The 18,692-nt window shown below is 43.0% G+C and overlaps 1 protein-coding gene across 6 annotated transcripts in view; it reads left to right on the top strand.

Moving 5' to 3' along the window:
- The window catches only part of SNED1 (sushi, nidogen and EGF like domains 1), a 222,467-nt gene that overhangs the window by 156,117 nt on the left and 47,658 nt on the right, over positions 1-18,692 (top strand). For 5 of the 6 annotated variants that reach the window (XM_075861359.1, XM_075861360.1, XM_075861361.1 and 2 more), the window contains 7 exons: positions 2,150-2,251; positions 6,677-6,793; positions 10,706-10,822; positions 11,940-12,056; positions 12,479-12,595; positions 13,875-14,051; positions 14,140-14,253. In XM_075861359.1, the coding sequence (XP_075717474.1) occupies positions 2,150-2,251; positions 6,677-6,793; positions 10,706-10,822; positions 11,940-12,056; positions 12,479-12,595; positions 13,875-14,051; positions 14,140-14,253 (861 nt within the window). The remainder of the gene's footprint in view (positions 1-2,149; positions 2,252-6,676; positions 6,794-10,705; positions 10,823-11,939; positions 12,057-12,478; positions 12,596-13,874; positions 14,052-14,139; positions 14,254-18,692) is intronic. The other variant, XM_075861362.1, reaches the window with a different exon arrangement.

The following is an 18,692-nucleotide window of genomic DNA, read 5'->3' on the forward strand; positions in this document are numbered from 1 at the left end:
TGAGCCCCGGCTCCAGCCTCACGGGAGACCCGTGCAGGACTTAGACTAGGCGAACGTGAAAAGGCGTCAGCCTAGCCTAAGGCCCCTTAGTGACCAACGTAAAAAGGCGTATTGGTGGTCACTAAGGGGTTAATATCTCTGAGGCCTGGCAGACACTCTAGAGCCCTAGAGCTGCCACCTGGGGAAACCTTTTGTGTCCCATCTATTTGTTTCCCCAGAAAATTAGCAAAGAGAGTTGTCTGGATGTTCAATAGATTGCCTAGAAAAAACATGACAACTGGCCATTTGTCACAGACCTGCTTTAAATGTGACGTGTTTTAATATCTCATTTTTTTTTTTAAGTTAAATGTTTTTGTTTCAATTTTTCACATACAAAAAGGTTTTTGACAAAAACACGCAACATCCCCACACCCATTACCCATTCTCCTCCCAGCCCAATAACATTGTGCACTACAATATAAATTATCACTGTATAGCCATCCTATATAGACATATTGCCATCAGTGAACAATGTTGCTTGATATCTAATTTAACCGGAAATATCTGTAAGCTAATATTACGTGTCCAGTGCCTGCTGTGCTGTCAACGAGGTCGTACAGACATGCATTTGCTGGCACTATAAAACAGAGTACTTTCCTGTCCATAATCCTTTTGAACCCTGTATTCGACTGCCAGTAAAGGATGAGCATTTCAAATAATTGAAATGTCAAATGTACAAATATTTCACGCCCTGGCATAGACATAATAAAAATAAACTTTTTCTGCAAGCTGATCATGACTGGACGTTGCTCTGGTGCCAAATCATTGAGTCTGAATAGACATCGTGAGGGATTTAACTGCAAATAATAATCTTTTTTTTCAGTCCTTGGTCTGCAATTCACCCATTGTAATAGGGCACGTTCATGTCAGAGAGGATAGTCCCCCTATTGGCTTTAATCTCTGCTCAAAAACAGGTGTCCATTAACATCAATGGATGCCTGTTGATTTCATTGGGTGCCATATAAAGCTTTAAAGAGGACCTGTCACTAGGTCATATAAGTTGAACTGGTTAACTGACCTGAATAGCACAGTCTCCCTAATTCCAGCACTGTTTTTCTTTTTTCCTGGAACCCCCATTCCGTAGATATGGCCCACTGTTGTGTTGGTTCCCTCTATGCAATTTTGCTGTAGTTAGCCAACAGGGCGTGAACTACCCTCAAGCTGCCTCACGCTGATTGGTTAGCATAAGAGGCAGGGAAGCTAGCTCCTCCCCGTTGGCTAACTACAGCAAATTAGCATATAGGGATTCCAACACAACAGTGGACCATATCTCTGGAACAGGAGGGTCCAGGAAAAAAACAACAGACAGTTTTGTTCAGGTCCTCTTAAATTTACACGTGGCAGTTCCTAAGGCAATACTAGCCAATCATTGGGATCACACTGGATATTGTCTTTAACTGTTACAATGGAAAACTTTACAGTCTTATCTGTTAACGCCTACACATATACTGTTCATTTCACAGTGAAGCAAATGTGAAATCTGGCAATTTTGTAATATATCATTTATTACCATTTTTCTGTTTTCATGTAATTTTCATGTTTTTTTTTTACTCAGTATAATAATCTCCAGGTAATTAATGAATCAGCTATTATTATCATCGTGTGTCTAGGCTTTGCAATGCTTGCTGTTAATGGGCCAGGACATGTGGTAGCCAGACTAGGTGGTTGCCTAGGGCATTCAATTTTATGGATTTAAAAACTAAAAAAATTACCCTCTGCCTTTCTACAGCCTATTAAACGCTGTTTTCATGTTGTATGACACAAATACACATTCGTGTCCCGCTCATGCTAATTGGTTCATTACCCCTTAGTACCTTCTGCACCATACTTATAAACACATGTATATCCAATACTTGCACTAATAAGATCCATTAACAGCAGCCTGCTTATTTGATGGTTTCCATGGAGCAACATTTTTTTTCTCCACCGTACAAGGTAGCAATTAACAGGAAAATAACTGAAAACGTTAAAAAAAAGTAATAAAGATATATTACAGCTAAACTAGATTTGACATATGCTCTCTGTATAGCCAATGTTAATCAAAAGTGACGCTTCACTTTGTCTATGATGACACTCTAGTGATCTGCCCTCTCTCATGAGTTTGCCCCAGATTTGTCCGATGGCTGTGCCTGTAGGAATGGGGGGCGCTGTGCTGATGGAAACAACACCTGTCATTGCCTTCCGGGGTTCTTTGGTCTTCATTGTGAATATGGTAAGATTGAAGTGCATGTTCAACTTACTTTAATTATATTTTTCATCTGTTATGGATGTCTAAAAAAAAACCATAACAGACATGGTAGAAGGTGTACATATTTAAAGCAAAATTTTCACCAAGATTTGCCACTTTTATCATATTGTATCAGTTGCTTCTCAGAAAACTGCTGCTTTCTATTAACAGTAGATATTGATACATATATGAAGCCCTTTTGAATACCTTATTCCTGTGCTGAAGTTACAGATAAGAGCATCATCTCTGCCAGATTTTCCAACAGGTCAGCATACTCATAAAAAAGACTATGGCCCACATTTAGGAATGCTGTGTAATAGTTAGACAGGGTGAACATAGATCAGGCAGTCACAAAATGCACCAAATTTATCCCAGTGGTGCATGATGCAAGATAATTCTGGAGCATCTTACGTGACCTGTTAGACACTTTTCTCTGCCTTATACCACTTTTTATTATTATTATTTTGCGCAGTTTTTTGGCACTTTTTTGGTGCACATTAGCACATTTTAAGCCATGCACCCTTTCCCCGCTAAGCCATACACCTTTTCGGAAGACTTTTTTAAAAAGTGTCTAGTGAGGTGCAATTATCCTAATGCGCCATTTGGCACATTTTTCTACACTTTCTAGACCTAGACACAATAGTAAATCTGCCCTATGAGGCTCCAAAGGATCCACTCCAATGTCCACTTCCTTTTTACTACTATTCAAGTCAGTGGACATTAAAGGGGTTGTCTGTTTAGAAAGTCAATTTTTAAATATGCTATTAGGTCCTTCTGTGAAAGTAGAGGGGAGTCACTTATTCGAGACCTCCATCAATAAGCTGTAGCAGAGAGCAATTGTGAAAAGTGTTTCTAGAGGGTGCAGCATTATGCAGTTTATGCACAGTCCATTGATTTCAATGGGCACCATACGCCTTATTGATCTTCAAGAGAATTCAACACTAGCTACTAGGTTCCCCTTCAAATTACAGCCGACCACCTGGGGTCCTAGCAGCAGGACACCATGTGATCAGGCTATTTTTGTTGTAAGATGTAAGGGGATTGTGAAAAGCAGACGACCCCTTTAATATGAGTGTAGATTTGAATCCACACTATGTTGCTTTGGCGATGCTGAACTGCATTGGCATAGGGGAATGTTCTTATGGGTACACAGACATAGAAGCTCTTCTCATAGAAAACCTGTAACTCAGGTACAAAGTATATTAGTTACATAACTCTCCATTATGGAATGTTTAGACTTTCGCTGCTACGGGTTGCGCTACAATTTTCACACTTCCTGATATACCCACATGAAAACTGAGTTCTAAGATAAAGAGATCATGCATTCCTGCAGTTAAACACATGGCACATGGGGAAAATGCCATTCAGGACATCACACAAACAGGCACTTTCATGCAATTTTGCATCAAAGTGTAATGTTTTGTAAAAAGATGCACAAAAATTCATGTTTGTGATTAAACGTCTGACCTAAGCAGAGCCTTCCACACTCAACACATGCTAAAAAAGTTCAAGATGTGCTGAGTTCATAAATGCCACTTTAGCATACAACATGCACATATCTTCAAAAAATCATCAAAACTCAAGAGACCATATATCTCTGCAATCCAGATTCTTAAGTACACAAATGGCCTGATTAGACACAATTAGATGTGCAACTTCTCATCTTTTCACCCCTTTAGTAGACTAAAAGAAAAAAAACTATTTGTGAAAGTCAGAGAGAGCATATACTCTGTAATTGGTTAAGGGGTGATAATATATCATACCACTGGGGTCGATGGAAGGCTGGACGGGGTGAGAAATCACAGTACCACCCCCTACACTACAGAGACACAGAACCAGAAAGTAACTTTTTATGCTGCTTCCCAAATATTACATCTAGAGCATTGATGTCATCGGCAATCGAAGATCTAGGATCAGTTGGCTTAATTGAAGGACACAGCACCATCGGTATAGGCCCTGTCACTTGGTCACTGACACTAGGATAAAAAAAAGTTTTCTCCTTCTATACAGGCTATACCCACAGGCATAGCTATACTCACCTTTTTTTGTAAAAAAGCAGTAGGAGTAGTAGGAGACCCACATGAAGAAGCAACTTAGTGAAGAAAACAGAAAACAGCCTGGTCCCGGGAAAAAACTGAACCAAACAACCATAAGGATCCCAGTCCAAGCAGAACCAATAATGGGTGGGAACTGTGTCCCTCCATCAATCCAACGAGAAAAGCACTTTACGGCGAGTACAAAAATCCTAGTTTCTCGTTAGTATCATTTCGGGGACACAGCACCATGGTACGTCCTAGCGTTTAAAAGAGTAAGATTTGGGATTAAAAGAGTAAGATTTGTCATGTGACCCGTCTAGTGCACAGTGGCCTGAAGTATATTGCGGCCCCGACTGGCAACTGCCATGGTTTGAACCTGGTTGAATCTGGCAAGCACCAGGTGGTGGCCCTGCAAACCTGAGAGGTTGAAGCTTGATGCTGGTCAGCCGTGAAAGCTCCAACATCCCATGTGGAGTGGACAGTCACTTGATATGGAGGAACCTTGCCCTTGGCCCAATTTGCTTCCGTAATCACATACCAAATCCAGGGCAAAAAGAGGGGAGAACAATATCCTCATTTATGTGGAATGCAGAAAAAGATAGAGACAGAGGATCGAGGACAGCAGAGGAAAGGCTACGTAGGTACTTTCCCTTCTGCCATGTTCAGGTGCGTGCTGGGTCACCCCTTCGGTAATTCTCGCACTAGAAGTGGAGTTACCACAAATCTGAGAAGGAGAACAGGTGACCAGAGGTGGAGTAAAATACAGTGCAGGTTTCTGCCTGGTTTCCTTGCACCCTCAGGGGAGTATGACTAGCATGGCAGCCCAATGCTGACAAAAGCCCTGTGCAAAGGGGTGAGGGAAAACGAGTCTGAGCCCTGTTTCCATCGCTGCCTGTGGGATAAAAAAAAAAAAAAAGATATTAAGCTAAATTAAAAAAATGCAGCAGACCTATTAAGCAGGTAGTTTCTGCTTCCTAAGGACATTGGGCTCAAAACTGATTATCCTAGAGCCTGTGGGAGGGATATACCCTGCATAGGAAAAGCCAACTTTTATCCTAGTGTCAACCTCCTAGTGGCAGGGCCTATACCCATGGTGCCGTGTCCTCCAATGATATTAATGAGAAAATTGTTTATGTAAAATAAAAGCTAGAGCCAAAATGACACATCTTGGCCTTGCACAATGCATATTTACTAGACTGTTTCTGTCCTCATGGCCCATGAGTGTATGCAAATGGTTTTACCAGCTCCACTTTCTAACATTACCTTTTATATAGAATAAGGGCAAGTTCAATATATCTGAGTAAATCGTATCAGAAACAAGGACTTCTACTAGTATTGACTGTAAACAAAAAACTGGTCTTTATAAGTTTGTTGGAAGAATTTCCTAAATTCCACTTTTTTGTTTCCAAGTGTTTTTCCCACTTGAGTTCAGTTATATCTGTATTATGATTTCTTTGTTTTAGTTTATTGCTATAGTAAAAAATTCAATTACAACAGCTAATGTCAAATCTCCATTACATTAGTCTAGAAAGGGATTTTTGGTTAATTGAATAAAAAAATTTACTTTGTTGATTTACTGTTTAATGCAGTCACCACTTCAAAATTTTTGTTCATCATTATCATAGGAAAAAGCTTAGAAACACTTAAAGAGGTGCAAATATAATAATGTCCTTGCCAGTGGTAACTATAGGGGTTGCAGGAGTGGCAGTCCCAAATGGACCCAGCACTCTAGGGGTTTATAGCCCACTCATTGACATAATAAAGCAGGATTATAAAAAAATCAGTGCAATGGGGCGATCATTTCTTTAAACACGCAAAAACTTTATCATGATACCTAGATCATACATGTACAGCATGCGACCCGCAATCCTGTTCTATGCAGCTTGTGGCAAGAGGTGCAGTAACAATCCAATTTGTCGGTTCCCATTAAGTAGTTCAATCTGGCAAAATGGCCCTTGGACCAAAAAATTTGTTTGCCTTTTGAGCCAGATAAATTTAGTTTAAAATATATCATTTTTTCTTCTTCTTAGATCCTAAATAGTTAAAGTTAGATGGAAGTCACAGATACAGCTTATCCACTGGGGCCCAGAGAAAAAGATTAGTCATCTGAATGGCTGACATTTCTAACATCTTCAGTTTGAGTATTTATAATAACCACCCATGCCTAGCCCCTGAAAATGTTTTTTTGCAGTTTCATCTGGTCCCCAACTACATCATTTTACCACTAGGCTCTATAGATGTCACAAAATAAGTCTCTCATGAGTCTGTGTTACAAACCTTCAAGAAATATATTTTGTGGCTTTAAAAATATAAAGAAATGTGGCCATTCCATAGTAATGTATCTAATTCTTTATTGCTCCGCTTTGGTTTTCAGAGGTCACCTCTCTGCCCTGCAGTATGGGCTCTCAGTGCCCAGATGGCGGCTCCTGCATGGAATATGGAGGCAGCTACCGGTGTGTGTGTCACACAGATTATATCATCAGCAACCACTGTAAGTTATGCTGCATTAATAGTACTTAAGTGTTAAAAGGGTTGTCTTAGATTAGAACAAAGGTTCGCATTTTTTTGCCAAAAATCAGTGCCACTATTGTCAATGGATTGTGTCTGGTATTGCAGTTTAGCCCCATTCACTTGCTGTTTTTAGAAGAATAAAATAAAACTAAGCACTTTTTCTTATTCCCTGACTACTTTGACCGTTAGAAAGGGATATTGGCGTTAAAGGGGTTATGCGGGGACCAATAAGTATTAGCAGTGTACTCACTTCAGTATATGAGTACACTCGCTAATATAAATTCCAGACCCCCGTCGCGCTGATTCTGAGATTTTAATAGATTTTTATAGCGCTGCCGGAGACGGGAATTCTAGTTGCACAGACTTCTTTGATGATGATATGACTCTTCATCATGTGACCGACCTCGCTGTACTCCACGTACAAGCAGGAGCAGTAGTACAGCGAGTACATGGAGTACAGCGGAGTCTGTCATGTGACGAAGAGTTGTATCGTCATCAAAGAAGGCTGTGCAACTAGACTTCCGGTCTCCCGGCAGCGCTATAAAAATCGATTAAAATCTCAGAATAAGGGCGACGGGGGATCGGAATATATATTAGCGAGTGTACAAACATACTGCAGTGAGTAAACTGCTAATAATTTTTGGTTCCCCCATGACCCCTTTAACTGGTGTTTTTAGGTTTTTCATTGAGTTAAGCTTTTATTCTACATCACTGATATGTATACAGTTCTGTATATACAGTTAGGTCCAGAATTATTTGGACAGTGACACAATCTTCATGATTTGGGCTCTGCATGCCACCATATTGCATTTGAAATGAAACAACTGAGATGCAATTGAAATGTAGACTTTCAGGTTTAATTCAAGGGGTTGAACAGAAATATCCTGTGAAACGTTTAGGAATTGCAACCATTTTTCTACGCAGCCTCCTCATTTCAGGGCCTCAAAAGTATTCGGACAAATTAACATTACCATAAATAAAATGGTTTTTTTAATACTTTGTAGAGAATCCTTTGCAGGCAATGACTGCCTGAAGTCTGGTACCCATGGACATCACCAAACGCTGGGTTTCCTCCTTTGTGATGCTCTGCCCGGCCTTTACTGCAGCCGTCTTCAGTTGTTGCTTGTTTGTGGATCTTTCTGCCTTAAGTTTTGTCTTAAGCAGGTGAAATGCAGCTCGATCGGGTTGAGATCTGGTGATTGACTTGGCCATTGCAGAATATTCCACTTCTTTGCCTTAAAAAACTCCTGGGCTGCTTTCGCAGTATGTTTTGGGTCATTGCCCATCTGTACTGTGAAGCGACGTCCAATCAACCTTGCTGCATTTGGTTGAATCTGAGCAGAAAGTTTATCCCTGAACACTTCAGAATTCATCCGGCTTCTTCTGTCTTCAGTCACATCATCAACAAACACCAGTGACCCAGTGCCTTTGGCAGCCATGCATGCCCATGCCATCACACTGCCTCCACCATGTTTTACAGAGGATGTGGTGTGCTTTGGATCATGAGCTGTTCCAAGCCTTCTCCATACTTTCTTCCTCCCATCATTCTGGTACAGGTTGATCTTAGTTCCATCTGTCCAAAGAATGCTGTTCCAGAACTGGGTGGCTTCTTTAGATGTTGTTTGGCAAAGTCTAATCTGGCCTTTCTATTTTTGAGGCTGATTAATGGTTTTCACCTTGTGGTATACCCTCTTTATTTGCTCTCATGAAGACTTCTCTTTATGGTAGACTTAGATACTGATACACCTACTTCCAGGAGAGTGTTCTTTACTTGGGTAGATGTTGTGAAGGGGTTATTCTCCACCATAGATAGGATTCTGTGATCATCCACCACTGTTGTCTTCCGTGGATGTCCAGGCCTTTTTGAGTTCACGAGATCACCAGTGCACTCTCCCCCCCCCCCCAAGAATGTACCATTTTTTTTTCAGCCTAACGATGGTCTGTTTCACTTGCATTGAGAGCTACTTTGACCTCATGTAGTGGGTTCACAGCAACAGCTTCCAAATGCAAATGCCACATCTGGAATCAACTCCAGACCCTTTTACCTGCTTAATTGATGATGGATTAATGAGGGAATAGCCCATGTAGCCCATTCAGGGCCGGCGTGAGAACCCGGCAATTGCCGGGGCCCACTACACCCGGGGGGGCCCACTCGACCACCGGGTGCTGATGTTGCCATCATGGCTCTCCTCATGGCTGCCGTCCTGGCTTCCCCGGGAAGTCCAGGGGCGGTTTCCCCCCGGCCGGTCCTACATTAAACTTTTAGGGCCGTTCTCCACATTTTGCCGCACTATTCCTTTAAGATCTCTTATGTAGCAGACGTGCGGCGATAGGCACGTCTGCTAGAACATGCACCACCAGAGCGGAGCAGGAGCTCCAGAGAGAAGACACCGAGGAGAGGCAGCCGGGCTGAGATTGAGGTGAGCCCTGGCTTAAAACAACTGAGCGCCGCTCACTGCACTCAGCCTCCTGCCCCCCCTGCCCCTTATTAACTTAAAAAAGTAATCGCCGGCCGACACTAGGGATTGGGGGGGGATTTTGGCTGTTTGCAGGGGGGTGTGGATTTTAGCTGTTTGCAAGGGGGGGTTTGGCTGTTAGCAAGGGAGGGTTCAGCTGTTAGCAGGGGGGGTGGTTGGCTGTTAGCAAGGGGGTAGCAAAGGGGGATTTTGTCTGTTAGCAAGAGGGGGATTTTGGTTGTTAGCAAGGGGGGGATTTTGACTTTGCAGGAGGGGATTTTGGCTGTTTGCAAGGGAGGGTCTAAGCATCTCGCTGACTGCAAAGGGCCCTATGGGGGGGGGGATTATTTGCAAGGTGGTGTCTGAGCATCTATGACTGTGTGTGGCATTATCTACAGGGGGCAGTGTGGTAATATCTACAGGGAGCAGTGTGTGGTAATATCTACAGGGAACAGTGTGTGGTAATATCTACAGGGAGCAGTGTGTGGCATTATCTACAGGGAGCAGTGTGTGGCATTATCTACAGGGAGCAGTGTGTGGCATTATCTACAGTGAGCAGTGTGTGGCATTCTCTTCAGGGAGCAATGTGTGGCATTCTCTACAGGAGGCAGTGTGTGGCGTTATCTATAGGGGGCAGTGTGTGGTAATATCGACAGGGGGCAGTGTGGTAATATCTACAGGGTTCAGTGTGGTAATATCTACAGGGGGCAGTGTGTGGTAATATCTACAGGTGGCTGTGTGTGGTAATATCTACAGGTGGCTGTGTGTGGTATTATCTACAGGGGGCTGTGTGTGGAATTATCTACTGGGGGCTGTGTGGCATCATCTACAGGGGGTGGGTGTGGCATTATCTACAGGGGGTGTGGCATTATCTACAGTGGGCTGTATGGCATTATCTACAGAGGGCACTATATATATGGGGACATAAACAGGGGGCCTAACCTCAATATGGGGGCACAAACTGAAGGCCTAACTTATATATGGGGTAACAAATTTCCGTTTTAATGCAGCTTAAAGTGAGTTCCCCCGCAAAAGGGGCCCACTAAGTCTGTGTTGCCCAAGGGCCCACATAAACCTGGAGCCGGCCCTGAGCCCATTAAATAGCTTTTGAGATAATTGTCCAATTACCTTTGGTCCCTTGAAAAAGAGGCAGCTACATATTAAAGAGCTGTAATTGCTAAACACTTCCTCAAATTAGGATGTGAATACCCTCAAATTAAAGCTGAGAGTCTGCACTTTAAGCCCATATTGATTTTCTAACTGTATATTCAATATGTTTTGGAAAACAGCTAAAATGCCAAAACTTGTGTCACTGTCCAAATAATTCTGGACCTAACTGTATATCGGCACTTGTGGATATGTTCCTTTTTTAAACTACTTCTATTAAAATGTAATGACGTATTAAAGGTTATATCCATACTGCTGTGTTTTTCTAGCTCTGCCTTCTCCTTGTGACTCTGATCCTTGCTTAAATGGTGGAAGATGTGAATCTCAGGAAGATACCTATTCCTGTGTGTGTCCCCGTGGATTCATAGGAATAATGTGTGAACAAGGTAAGAACAAATGTTTTACATATATTGTATATTTAATGAAGGAAAAAGCGTACAATCAAATACAGAACAAAATGCCAGTAGTATGGCTCCTGATAAATATAGACATTCATTGGATATTTAGTGTCAGGGTAGCATATATTTTATGGATTATTATGGAAATCCGATTTCCAATAAGAGAAAGTTTGGTCTTATTGAAAAGCACTTGCAAAAAGAGTTAACAAGTCCATAGCAGAAGTACTAGCTTTATTTAGGAATATTCTAGTTTTTATTACACCATCACACTTGTAGCATATTCTCAAAAGCAGAGCAGAGCCAAGCAGCTAAGCGGAATCTAGCATAAAAGAAAAACAGATTTTCTAGTAAAAAGATTGGTCTCGCTGACTTCTTATTGGGCAAGCAGAAATATGTAAAGGATGTCCCATTAGTTTCCGTTAATTTCCCCATTGATTACAGTGGGATTTCTGTAATGGCAGATGTCATCGGTTGGCATCATTTTTGCCTGCTTTCTTTTGTTTATTGAGAGGTCATGGTCAATGACATATAGCTTTCGCTTTAGATTCTATTAAAAAAACAAACCATGGGAAATAGAAGCCCTGACGCTTGTGTTAAGAGAGACTAAAATATCAGGGCAAAAATTAAAGAGGTTTTCCCTTGAATGACATTCATAACATATCAAGAACGAGGGTGCCTACTCACCCTGGATGACCTGCTGCCTGGAGCCCTCTCATCGGAACGACCCCTAAATGACCTAGAGACTTTTCTCTTTCTGAACCCTTTAATCCTCCCCACCCCTTTTTTTTTTTCCTCCCCTCCCCTCCTGTTCTGTTTCTGTTTTCCGTGGAAATCCATGGCTAGTTGTAAAAAGTTATAAAATATTTACAACAAAAACATGTTGATAAAAAAAAAAGCACAGGGGTGCCTAATCACTCAAAGTGGAGAATTGCCCGCATATGAGCGGGCACTCTCCATTAATGTCTATTGAGGATTTGGATACTTGGCCCTTTTCCAAACCTACCATTGATTATAATGGAGAGTGACCGTGCATGTGTATAAGCCAGGTTTGCTCACTGATAAGCCAATGTTTTCTTCCCTCTCTATCTACTTCTGTCTCTCTCAGTAAAGCCGGTCCTGTGTAGTCTGCTACCTTGTCGGAATGGAGGAACATGTAAGGAGGCCAATGATGATTATTACTGTGTGTGCCCCTACCCTTTCACTGGGAAACACTGCGAGACAGGTGAGAAGAATGCGCACATGGAATGTGTTTTCATTTTTCTTTTTTTTCCTATTTTGTTGTTTTCTTTCTATTTGCATTGGTTACCTCTTAGTCAAACCACATACATTGTGACCATTTATGGAACAATAATTGTCCAGTATCAGAATGTGTCTCCCCAAAATTACCTCCAGATTTAAAAATAATCATTTTTAGTAATAGTGGAATATGTAGTTAATATATGACCTTAGTTTATATCCGCTTATTTGTGGAGCCATCTTCATACAGCAGTCATAGGCTGCAACTCATACAGGACACAAGGATTAACCCTAAACCTTTATCTTATATGTGGTGGATCCGTGCTTGATGCTACTTAGGTGTATTTTATTTGTATAGACAGATGACAAATGGTACACTTAACACAGATCTTATACCGTTCAATCCAGGAATGAGAGGCCCTTGCTCGTCTGGTCCATGTCACAATGGAGGCACATGTTTTCACTATCTTGGCAAATACAAATGTGATTGCCCAACACACTTCTCTGGCCGACACTGTGAGAAAGGTAAGTGACAGCAGTGGTCATTGTATTTTTTTGTCTTTTTATTTCTTCATATGCTGAGTTTGTTCGTCCAGATCATCCTGTGTAATATAGATGCATTTTCCAAGAGTATCCCAAGCAAAAGAAAACACATCTGCACCATGAACAGTGTACTTTACCCCTAAACACATGAAAATAATCTATACTCCGAGTCTTTGTATGCCCAAACGGGGCTTCTTTTTTTGCCACTTTGCCTCTTGTCGATACACGCCTACATGGTAGGCGCATTATAGTCAATGACCGACTATGCAGCTGCATGGAAAAAAATTAGCCGTCTGTCGATCAGACATATCATAGAGATGTGCGACCATGTCTATCCTGAGGCAACCCCTTTAAACCTCCCAAAGAATTTTAATTATCGTGAGCAGATTCCGCTCGATAAAGTGAAAGAATAGTATGAAGAGTATGATTGAGGGAAAAGCAGTGACAGAAGTCCCAGGCAGCTTCGTCTTTCAATTCTTCATAGACCTTACATACAGTCGTGTAACACATAATAGGGCTATAATTATTTTGTGTTATTTAACATGCATATGAAGATGAGTTGCCATCTGTTGGTCCTGTGCATCTTTTCCTGCCTCCCTAAATTTCTCTTCCTACTTTTTCCTTTACCCAGTCAGGCTCTCTCTTGCCCTACTTCCTTTGCATCACTTTCGATGGTCCTTTAACAGTGGTCCCTCAGCTACTGGACCCCATAACAGTTGCTGTATATACTACTCTGGCAGTTGCGCCCTGCTTACATATGCTGAATGTGCATGCTGGACGGGGAATTAGGATTAATGGCTCTATGTGTGATATGTATGAATGATATGATATGATGTGCTGAGCTGAGCTGTCTTTTATATGTGATAAAAGTGATGTAAGTTATGTGAAACATGGAAACAAGACGTGTGAATGTTACAGTGTGGTTGCAGTACATCACTTTATATTTTACCACATTCTGTGTTTATCCTTATTCTATTTGCTCCATTCAAGATCTGTTTACATCTGCGCTGCAGACTCCGTTGGGTGCCTTCATCGCAGATTCCGTCAGAAAATGACGGACACTATGATGGAAACTCAACAAAACCCAATGGGTTCCGTTGGGCGCACTTGGTTTCTATCATGCAACAGATTCGGCAACTCCGTTTTTCCGTTGTTCTGCTCCTATGACGAAGAAGAACAACGGAAAACCCAAACGCAGATGTGAACAGAGCTTAAGTATAAATGTGTGAAACTCACCAACATTCATTTGACAATTTTATAGCTGAATTGGACTGTGGTCCTCCAGAACATGTAAAATATGCCAAAGTAGTTGTAACATCAACATTTCCTGGTGGAAAAGCAGAGTACCATTGTAACGAGGGGTACATAATGAGCAGCCCAAACAATACCCGCATATGCAGCGAGGATGGCATGTGGAGTGAAGCTCCACAGTGTGAGGGTAAGTCCTTTCCTCTACTGTCATAGGATGGAGAGTAGGATGGCTGATAAAGTAAAAATTATAAATTTATGGCTATTCTCTTGCATAGAAATCGATGAGTGTCAGTCACAGCCATGCCAGAATGGTGCAGTGTGCAAGGATCGGGTCTCCCACTTCCTATGTGATTGTCAAGAAGGATACAGTGGAGAACATTGTGAATTGGGTAAGACCATTTCTCTTTAAAAGAACAGTTGTCACGATCTAGGGGTATATGGACCCACTAGGCCGCTGCACCGTAGTGGACTAGCAGCTGGCCAAGTCACAGTCTATACAAAGTTTATGCAAAGTTCTTAGCACAAGGGTACCTGAGAGAGTCCAGACAGTAGCGGAGGCTTTGGCACAAATGGAACTTGATGTGGCAGATAGTGCCAGACATGGCGGATGATACCAGGAGTGGCAGATGACACTAGACGTGGTGTATGACACCAGGCGTAGCAGATGACACCATATGTGGTTTATGACACCAGGCGTAGCAGATGACACCATATGTGGTTTATGACACCAGGCGTAGCAGATGACACCAGATGTGGTTTATAACAGCAGGCGTAGCAGATGACACTAGACATGGTGTATAATAGCAGGCGTAGCAGATGACACGACATGACTTCAACACTAGAAAGGGCTCAGGAACAAACACAGCACGGGATATAGGATACTGGTATCAGGGCACTGGAACACTGGGAGCAGGATACAAGTAAGGTACCATTTGCAATACGAACATGGCTAGACAACAACAACGCTCAGGCAAGGAGTGGAAGGGCGGAGCCCTTTTTATAGTCCACAGTGATCAGAGATAGGTTAGGGAACTTTAAAAAATTTCCACGCGCTGGCCCTTTAAAGATGCTCTGTCACCAGATTTTGCAACCCCTATCTGCTATTGCAGCAGATAGGCGCTGCAATGTAGATTACAGTATTGTTTTTATTTTTAAAAAACGAGCATTTTTGGCCAAGTTATGACCATTTTTTTATTTATGCAAATGAGGCTTGCAAAAGTCCAACTGGGCGTGTTTAAAGTAAAAGTCCAACTGGGCGTGTATTATGTGTGTTACATCTGTACGTGTTTACTACTTTTACTAGCTGGGCGTTCTGACGAGAAGTATCATCCACTTCTCTACACAACGCCCAGCTTCTGGCAGTGCAGACACAGCGTGTTCTCGAGAGATCACGCTGTGACGTCACTCACTTCCTGCCCCAGGTCCTGCATCGTGTCGGACGAGCGAGGACACATCGGCACCAGAGGCTACATTTGATTCTGCAGCAGCATTTGCAGGTAAGTCGATGTAGCTACTTACGTGCAAACGCTGATGCTGCTCCAGAATCAACTGTAGCCTCTGGTGCCGATGTGTCCTCGCTCGTCCGACACGATGCAGGACCTGGGGCAGGAAGTGAGTGACGTCACAGCGTGATCTCTCGAGAACACGCTGTGTGTCTGCACTGCCAGAAGCTGGGCGTTCTGAAGAGAAGTGGATGATACTTCTCGTCAGAACGCCCAGCTAGTAAAAGAAGTAAACACGCCCAGATGTAACACACATAATACACGTCCAGTTGTACTTTTACTGTAAACACGCCCAGTTGTACTTTTGCAAGCCTCATTTGCATAAATACAAAAATGGTCATAACTTGGCCAAAAATGCTCGTTTTTTAAAAATGAAAACGTTACTGTAATCTACATTGCAGCGCCTATCTGCTGCAATAGCAGATAGGGGTTGCAAAATCTGGTGACAGAGCCTCTTTAAGGTCGGGCACGCACCCTAACATTCAGAGTAGGGCCGGACGGCCGCGAGTTCTGGCGTTTCCTAGGAGGGAGATGCTGGCAGAATGTCAACGTTGTGTGGTCGCGTCCGTCGTGAGGTAAGGAACGGCGGCGGTCCGTGACCACGGTGGTGACAGTACCCCCTCCCTTATGCCCCCTCTTTTTGGGTCCAGAGCGTAAGAGGAATTTCCTTATGAGGGTAGGGGCATTGGGGTTCTCTTCTGGCTCCCAGGACCTCTCCTCAGGACCAAACCCTCTACAGTCCACTAGATAGAAAGTTCTTCCTCCTACTCTCTTATAGTCCAGAATCTCCTTCACCCCCAACACATCAGAAGAACCGCTGAGAGGAGCTGCAGACCTTGGAGCTTTACTATAGCGGTTCAGAACCACAAGCTTAAGGAGACACGTGGAATGAGTTGGGAATCTTGAGAGTGGGAGGCAACCGAAGTTTATAGGATACAGGGTTTATCCGTTGCAGAACTTTGAAAGGACCGAGGAACCTGGGTGCAAATTTGTGAGAAGGCATCCTGAGACTAATGTTTCTCGAGGATAACCAGACCTTGACTCTAGGAGAGAACTGAGGAGGAACTTTTCTTCTTTTAGCAGCATGCTTTTTCATGCGGTCCACTGCCTGGAGGATCGAAGACTTAGTTTACTGCCAGATGTGAATAAAAGTCCCAAATGAAGAATTTGCTGCTGGTCCCTGTGTCATGGCTGGCACAAGAAGAGGAACTCGAGGATGCTGGCTGTGCACAATGTAGAAAGGAGACGAGGCAGTTTACTCACTTGTATGATTGTTGTACGAGAATTCCGCCCAAGGCAGAAGTTGCACCCAATTGTCATGTTGGGCGGAAACTAAATGACGAAGATAATTCTCTAAAATTTGATTGGTCCTCTCCACTTGACAATTGGACTGTGGGTGATAGGCAGAAGAGATGTCCAGTTTTACGTCTTACAGGTTGTACAGGGCTCTCCAGAACTTGGATGTAAACTGTACACCCCGGTCCCAGACAAAATGCAGAGGAAGTCCGTGCAGACGGAAGATGTGCAGAATAAACAGGTTTGCCAGGTGAGGAGCAGACAGGAGACCAGTCAACAGAATAAAATGTGCCATTTTAGAGAAACGATCCACTCCTAACCAGATCGTAGTACATCCAGCTGAGAGAGGAAGGTCAGTGATAATTTCCATAGCGATATGCTGCCAAGGGGCATCAGGAACAGGCAGGGGTAGTAGCAGACCAGCAGGTTTGGAGCGGGTAGACTTGTTCAAGGCACAGTTCATACATGAAGAAACATTGTCTGCAACATCTCTAGGCAGAGTGGGCCACCAATATTGATGAGCTATCAAGTCCTGTGTCTTACAGACACCAGAATGCCCAGCCAGTTTAGAGTTGTGTCCCCAGCAAAGAATTCTCTTCCTGTCAGCAAGACGAACAAAAGTTTTTCCAGGAGGAATGTCTCTAATTTTCAGAGGGTTGGCGGCAATAATCCTAGAAGGATCTATGGTGTATTGAGGAGTCCCCTCAGTCATTGGTTTCAAACAGAGCGTCAGCCTTCACATTCTTGTCTGCAGGACGAAAGTGAACAAAAACTGAAATTGGGCCGAAGAACAGGGTCCAAGCCGACTATAGGTACGTGAGGTTCCTGTGGTCAGTATAGATAATAGGATAGATAGCACCCTCTAACAGGTGTCTCCACTCCTCTAAGGCCAACTTGACGGCCAGCAACTCCCGATCCCCGATGGAATAGTTGCATTCTGCTAGAGAGAATATTTTTGAAAAGAAGCCACAAGCCACTATCTTGCCTTTAGCGTTCTTTTGGCATCGTAGTGCTCCCACACCAACGGAAGACGCGTCCGCCTCCAGAAAGAACTGCCAAGAAGCATCAGGTGATGGAGTTCGGAGGCTGAGGTGAAAGCGCTCTTAAAGGTTAATAAAAGCTGATTCTCCCTCCAGAAGCCAAACCTTGGTAGCCCATGAATTGCAGAGAGCTCTGCTCGAACACACACTTCTAAAGTTTAGCATATAGGCAATTCCCCCTTAACCACGACAGAACTTGTCGAGCATGCTTCCGATGTGTTATCAAATCAGGTAAATAGATCAGGCTGTCATCCAGATAGACCACCACACAGACATACAGCAGGTCCTGGAAAATTTACAAAATCCTGGAACACAGCTGGAGCGTTACATAGACCAAAGGGCATCACAACATATTCGTAGTGGCCATCACGGGTGTTAAATTCGGTTTTCCACTCGTCACCTTTGCGGTTACGGATCATGTTAAAAGCTCCGCGCAGATCCAGCTTAGTGAACACCTCGGCCCCACGAATTCTATAAAAAAGTTCTGAGATGAGCGGTAGGGGATACTTATTCCTGACCGTAATTTGGTTCAAGAACGAAGGGATCTGTCCTTCTTCTTCACGAAGAAGAATCCGGCTCCGGCCGGGGAGGAAGACTTCCGGATGAGCGCGCGCACATGTTAAAGGTTCTCCTCAACGTAGGCAGACATGGCAGGGTGTCTGGCAGGGAGAGAGGATAAACTCGCCCTCGAGGTGGTGAGGCATCAGGAAGTAACTCAACAGGGCAGTCGTAGACACGATGAGGGGGAAGAGTCTCTGCTTCCTTCTTTTTTTTTAAAACATCATTTTTTATTAACAGTTTTCACATTTTCTTATAAACATTTCACATAAAGGTTGCGTCATAAGTGAACTGCACGCAATTGGCAACAAAATAACATTAAACTAACATAGCATAACATACAATCATGGCATAAGTTTCGATCCTCATATCAACTGAAAAAACATGACTTCCCCTATCCCTGAACACGACTTAGGTCATCAATGAGTAGCT

This window comes from Rhinoderma darwinii, chromosome 4 (assembly GCF_050947455.1).
Source record: "Rhinoderma darwinii isolate aRhiDar2 chromosome 4, aRhiDar2.hap1, whole genome shotgun sequence".
NCBI lineage: Eukaryota > Metazoa > Chordata > Amphibia > Anura > Rhinodermatidae > Rhinoderma > Rhinoderma darwinii.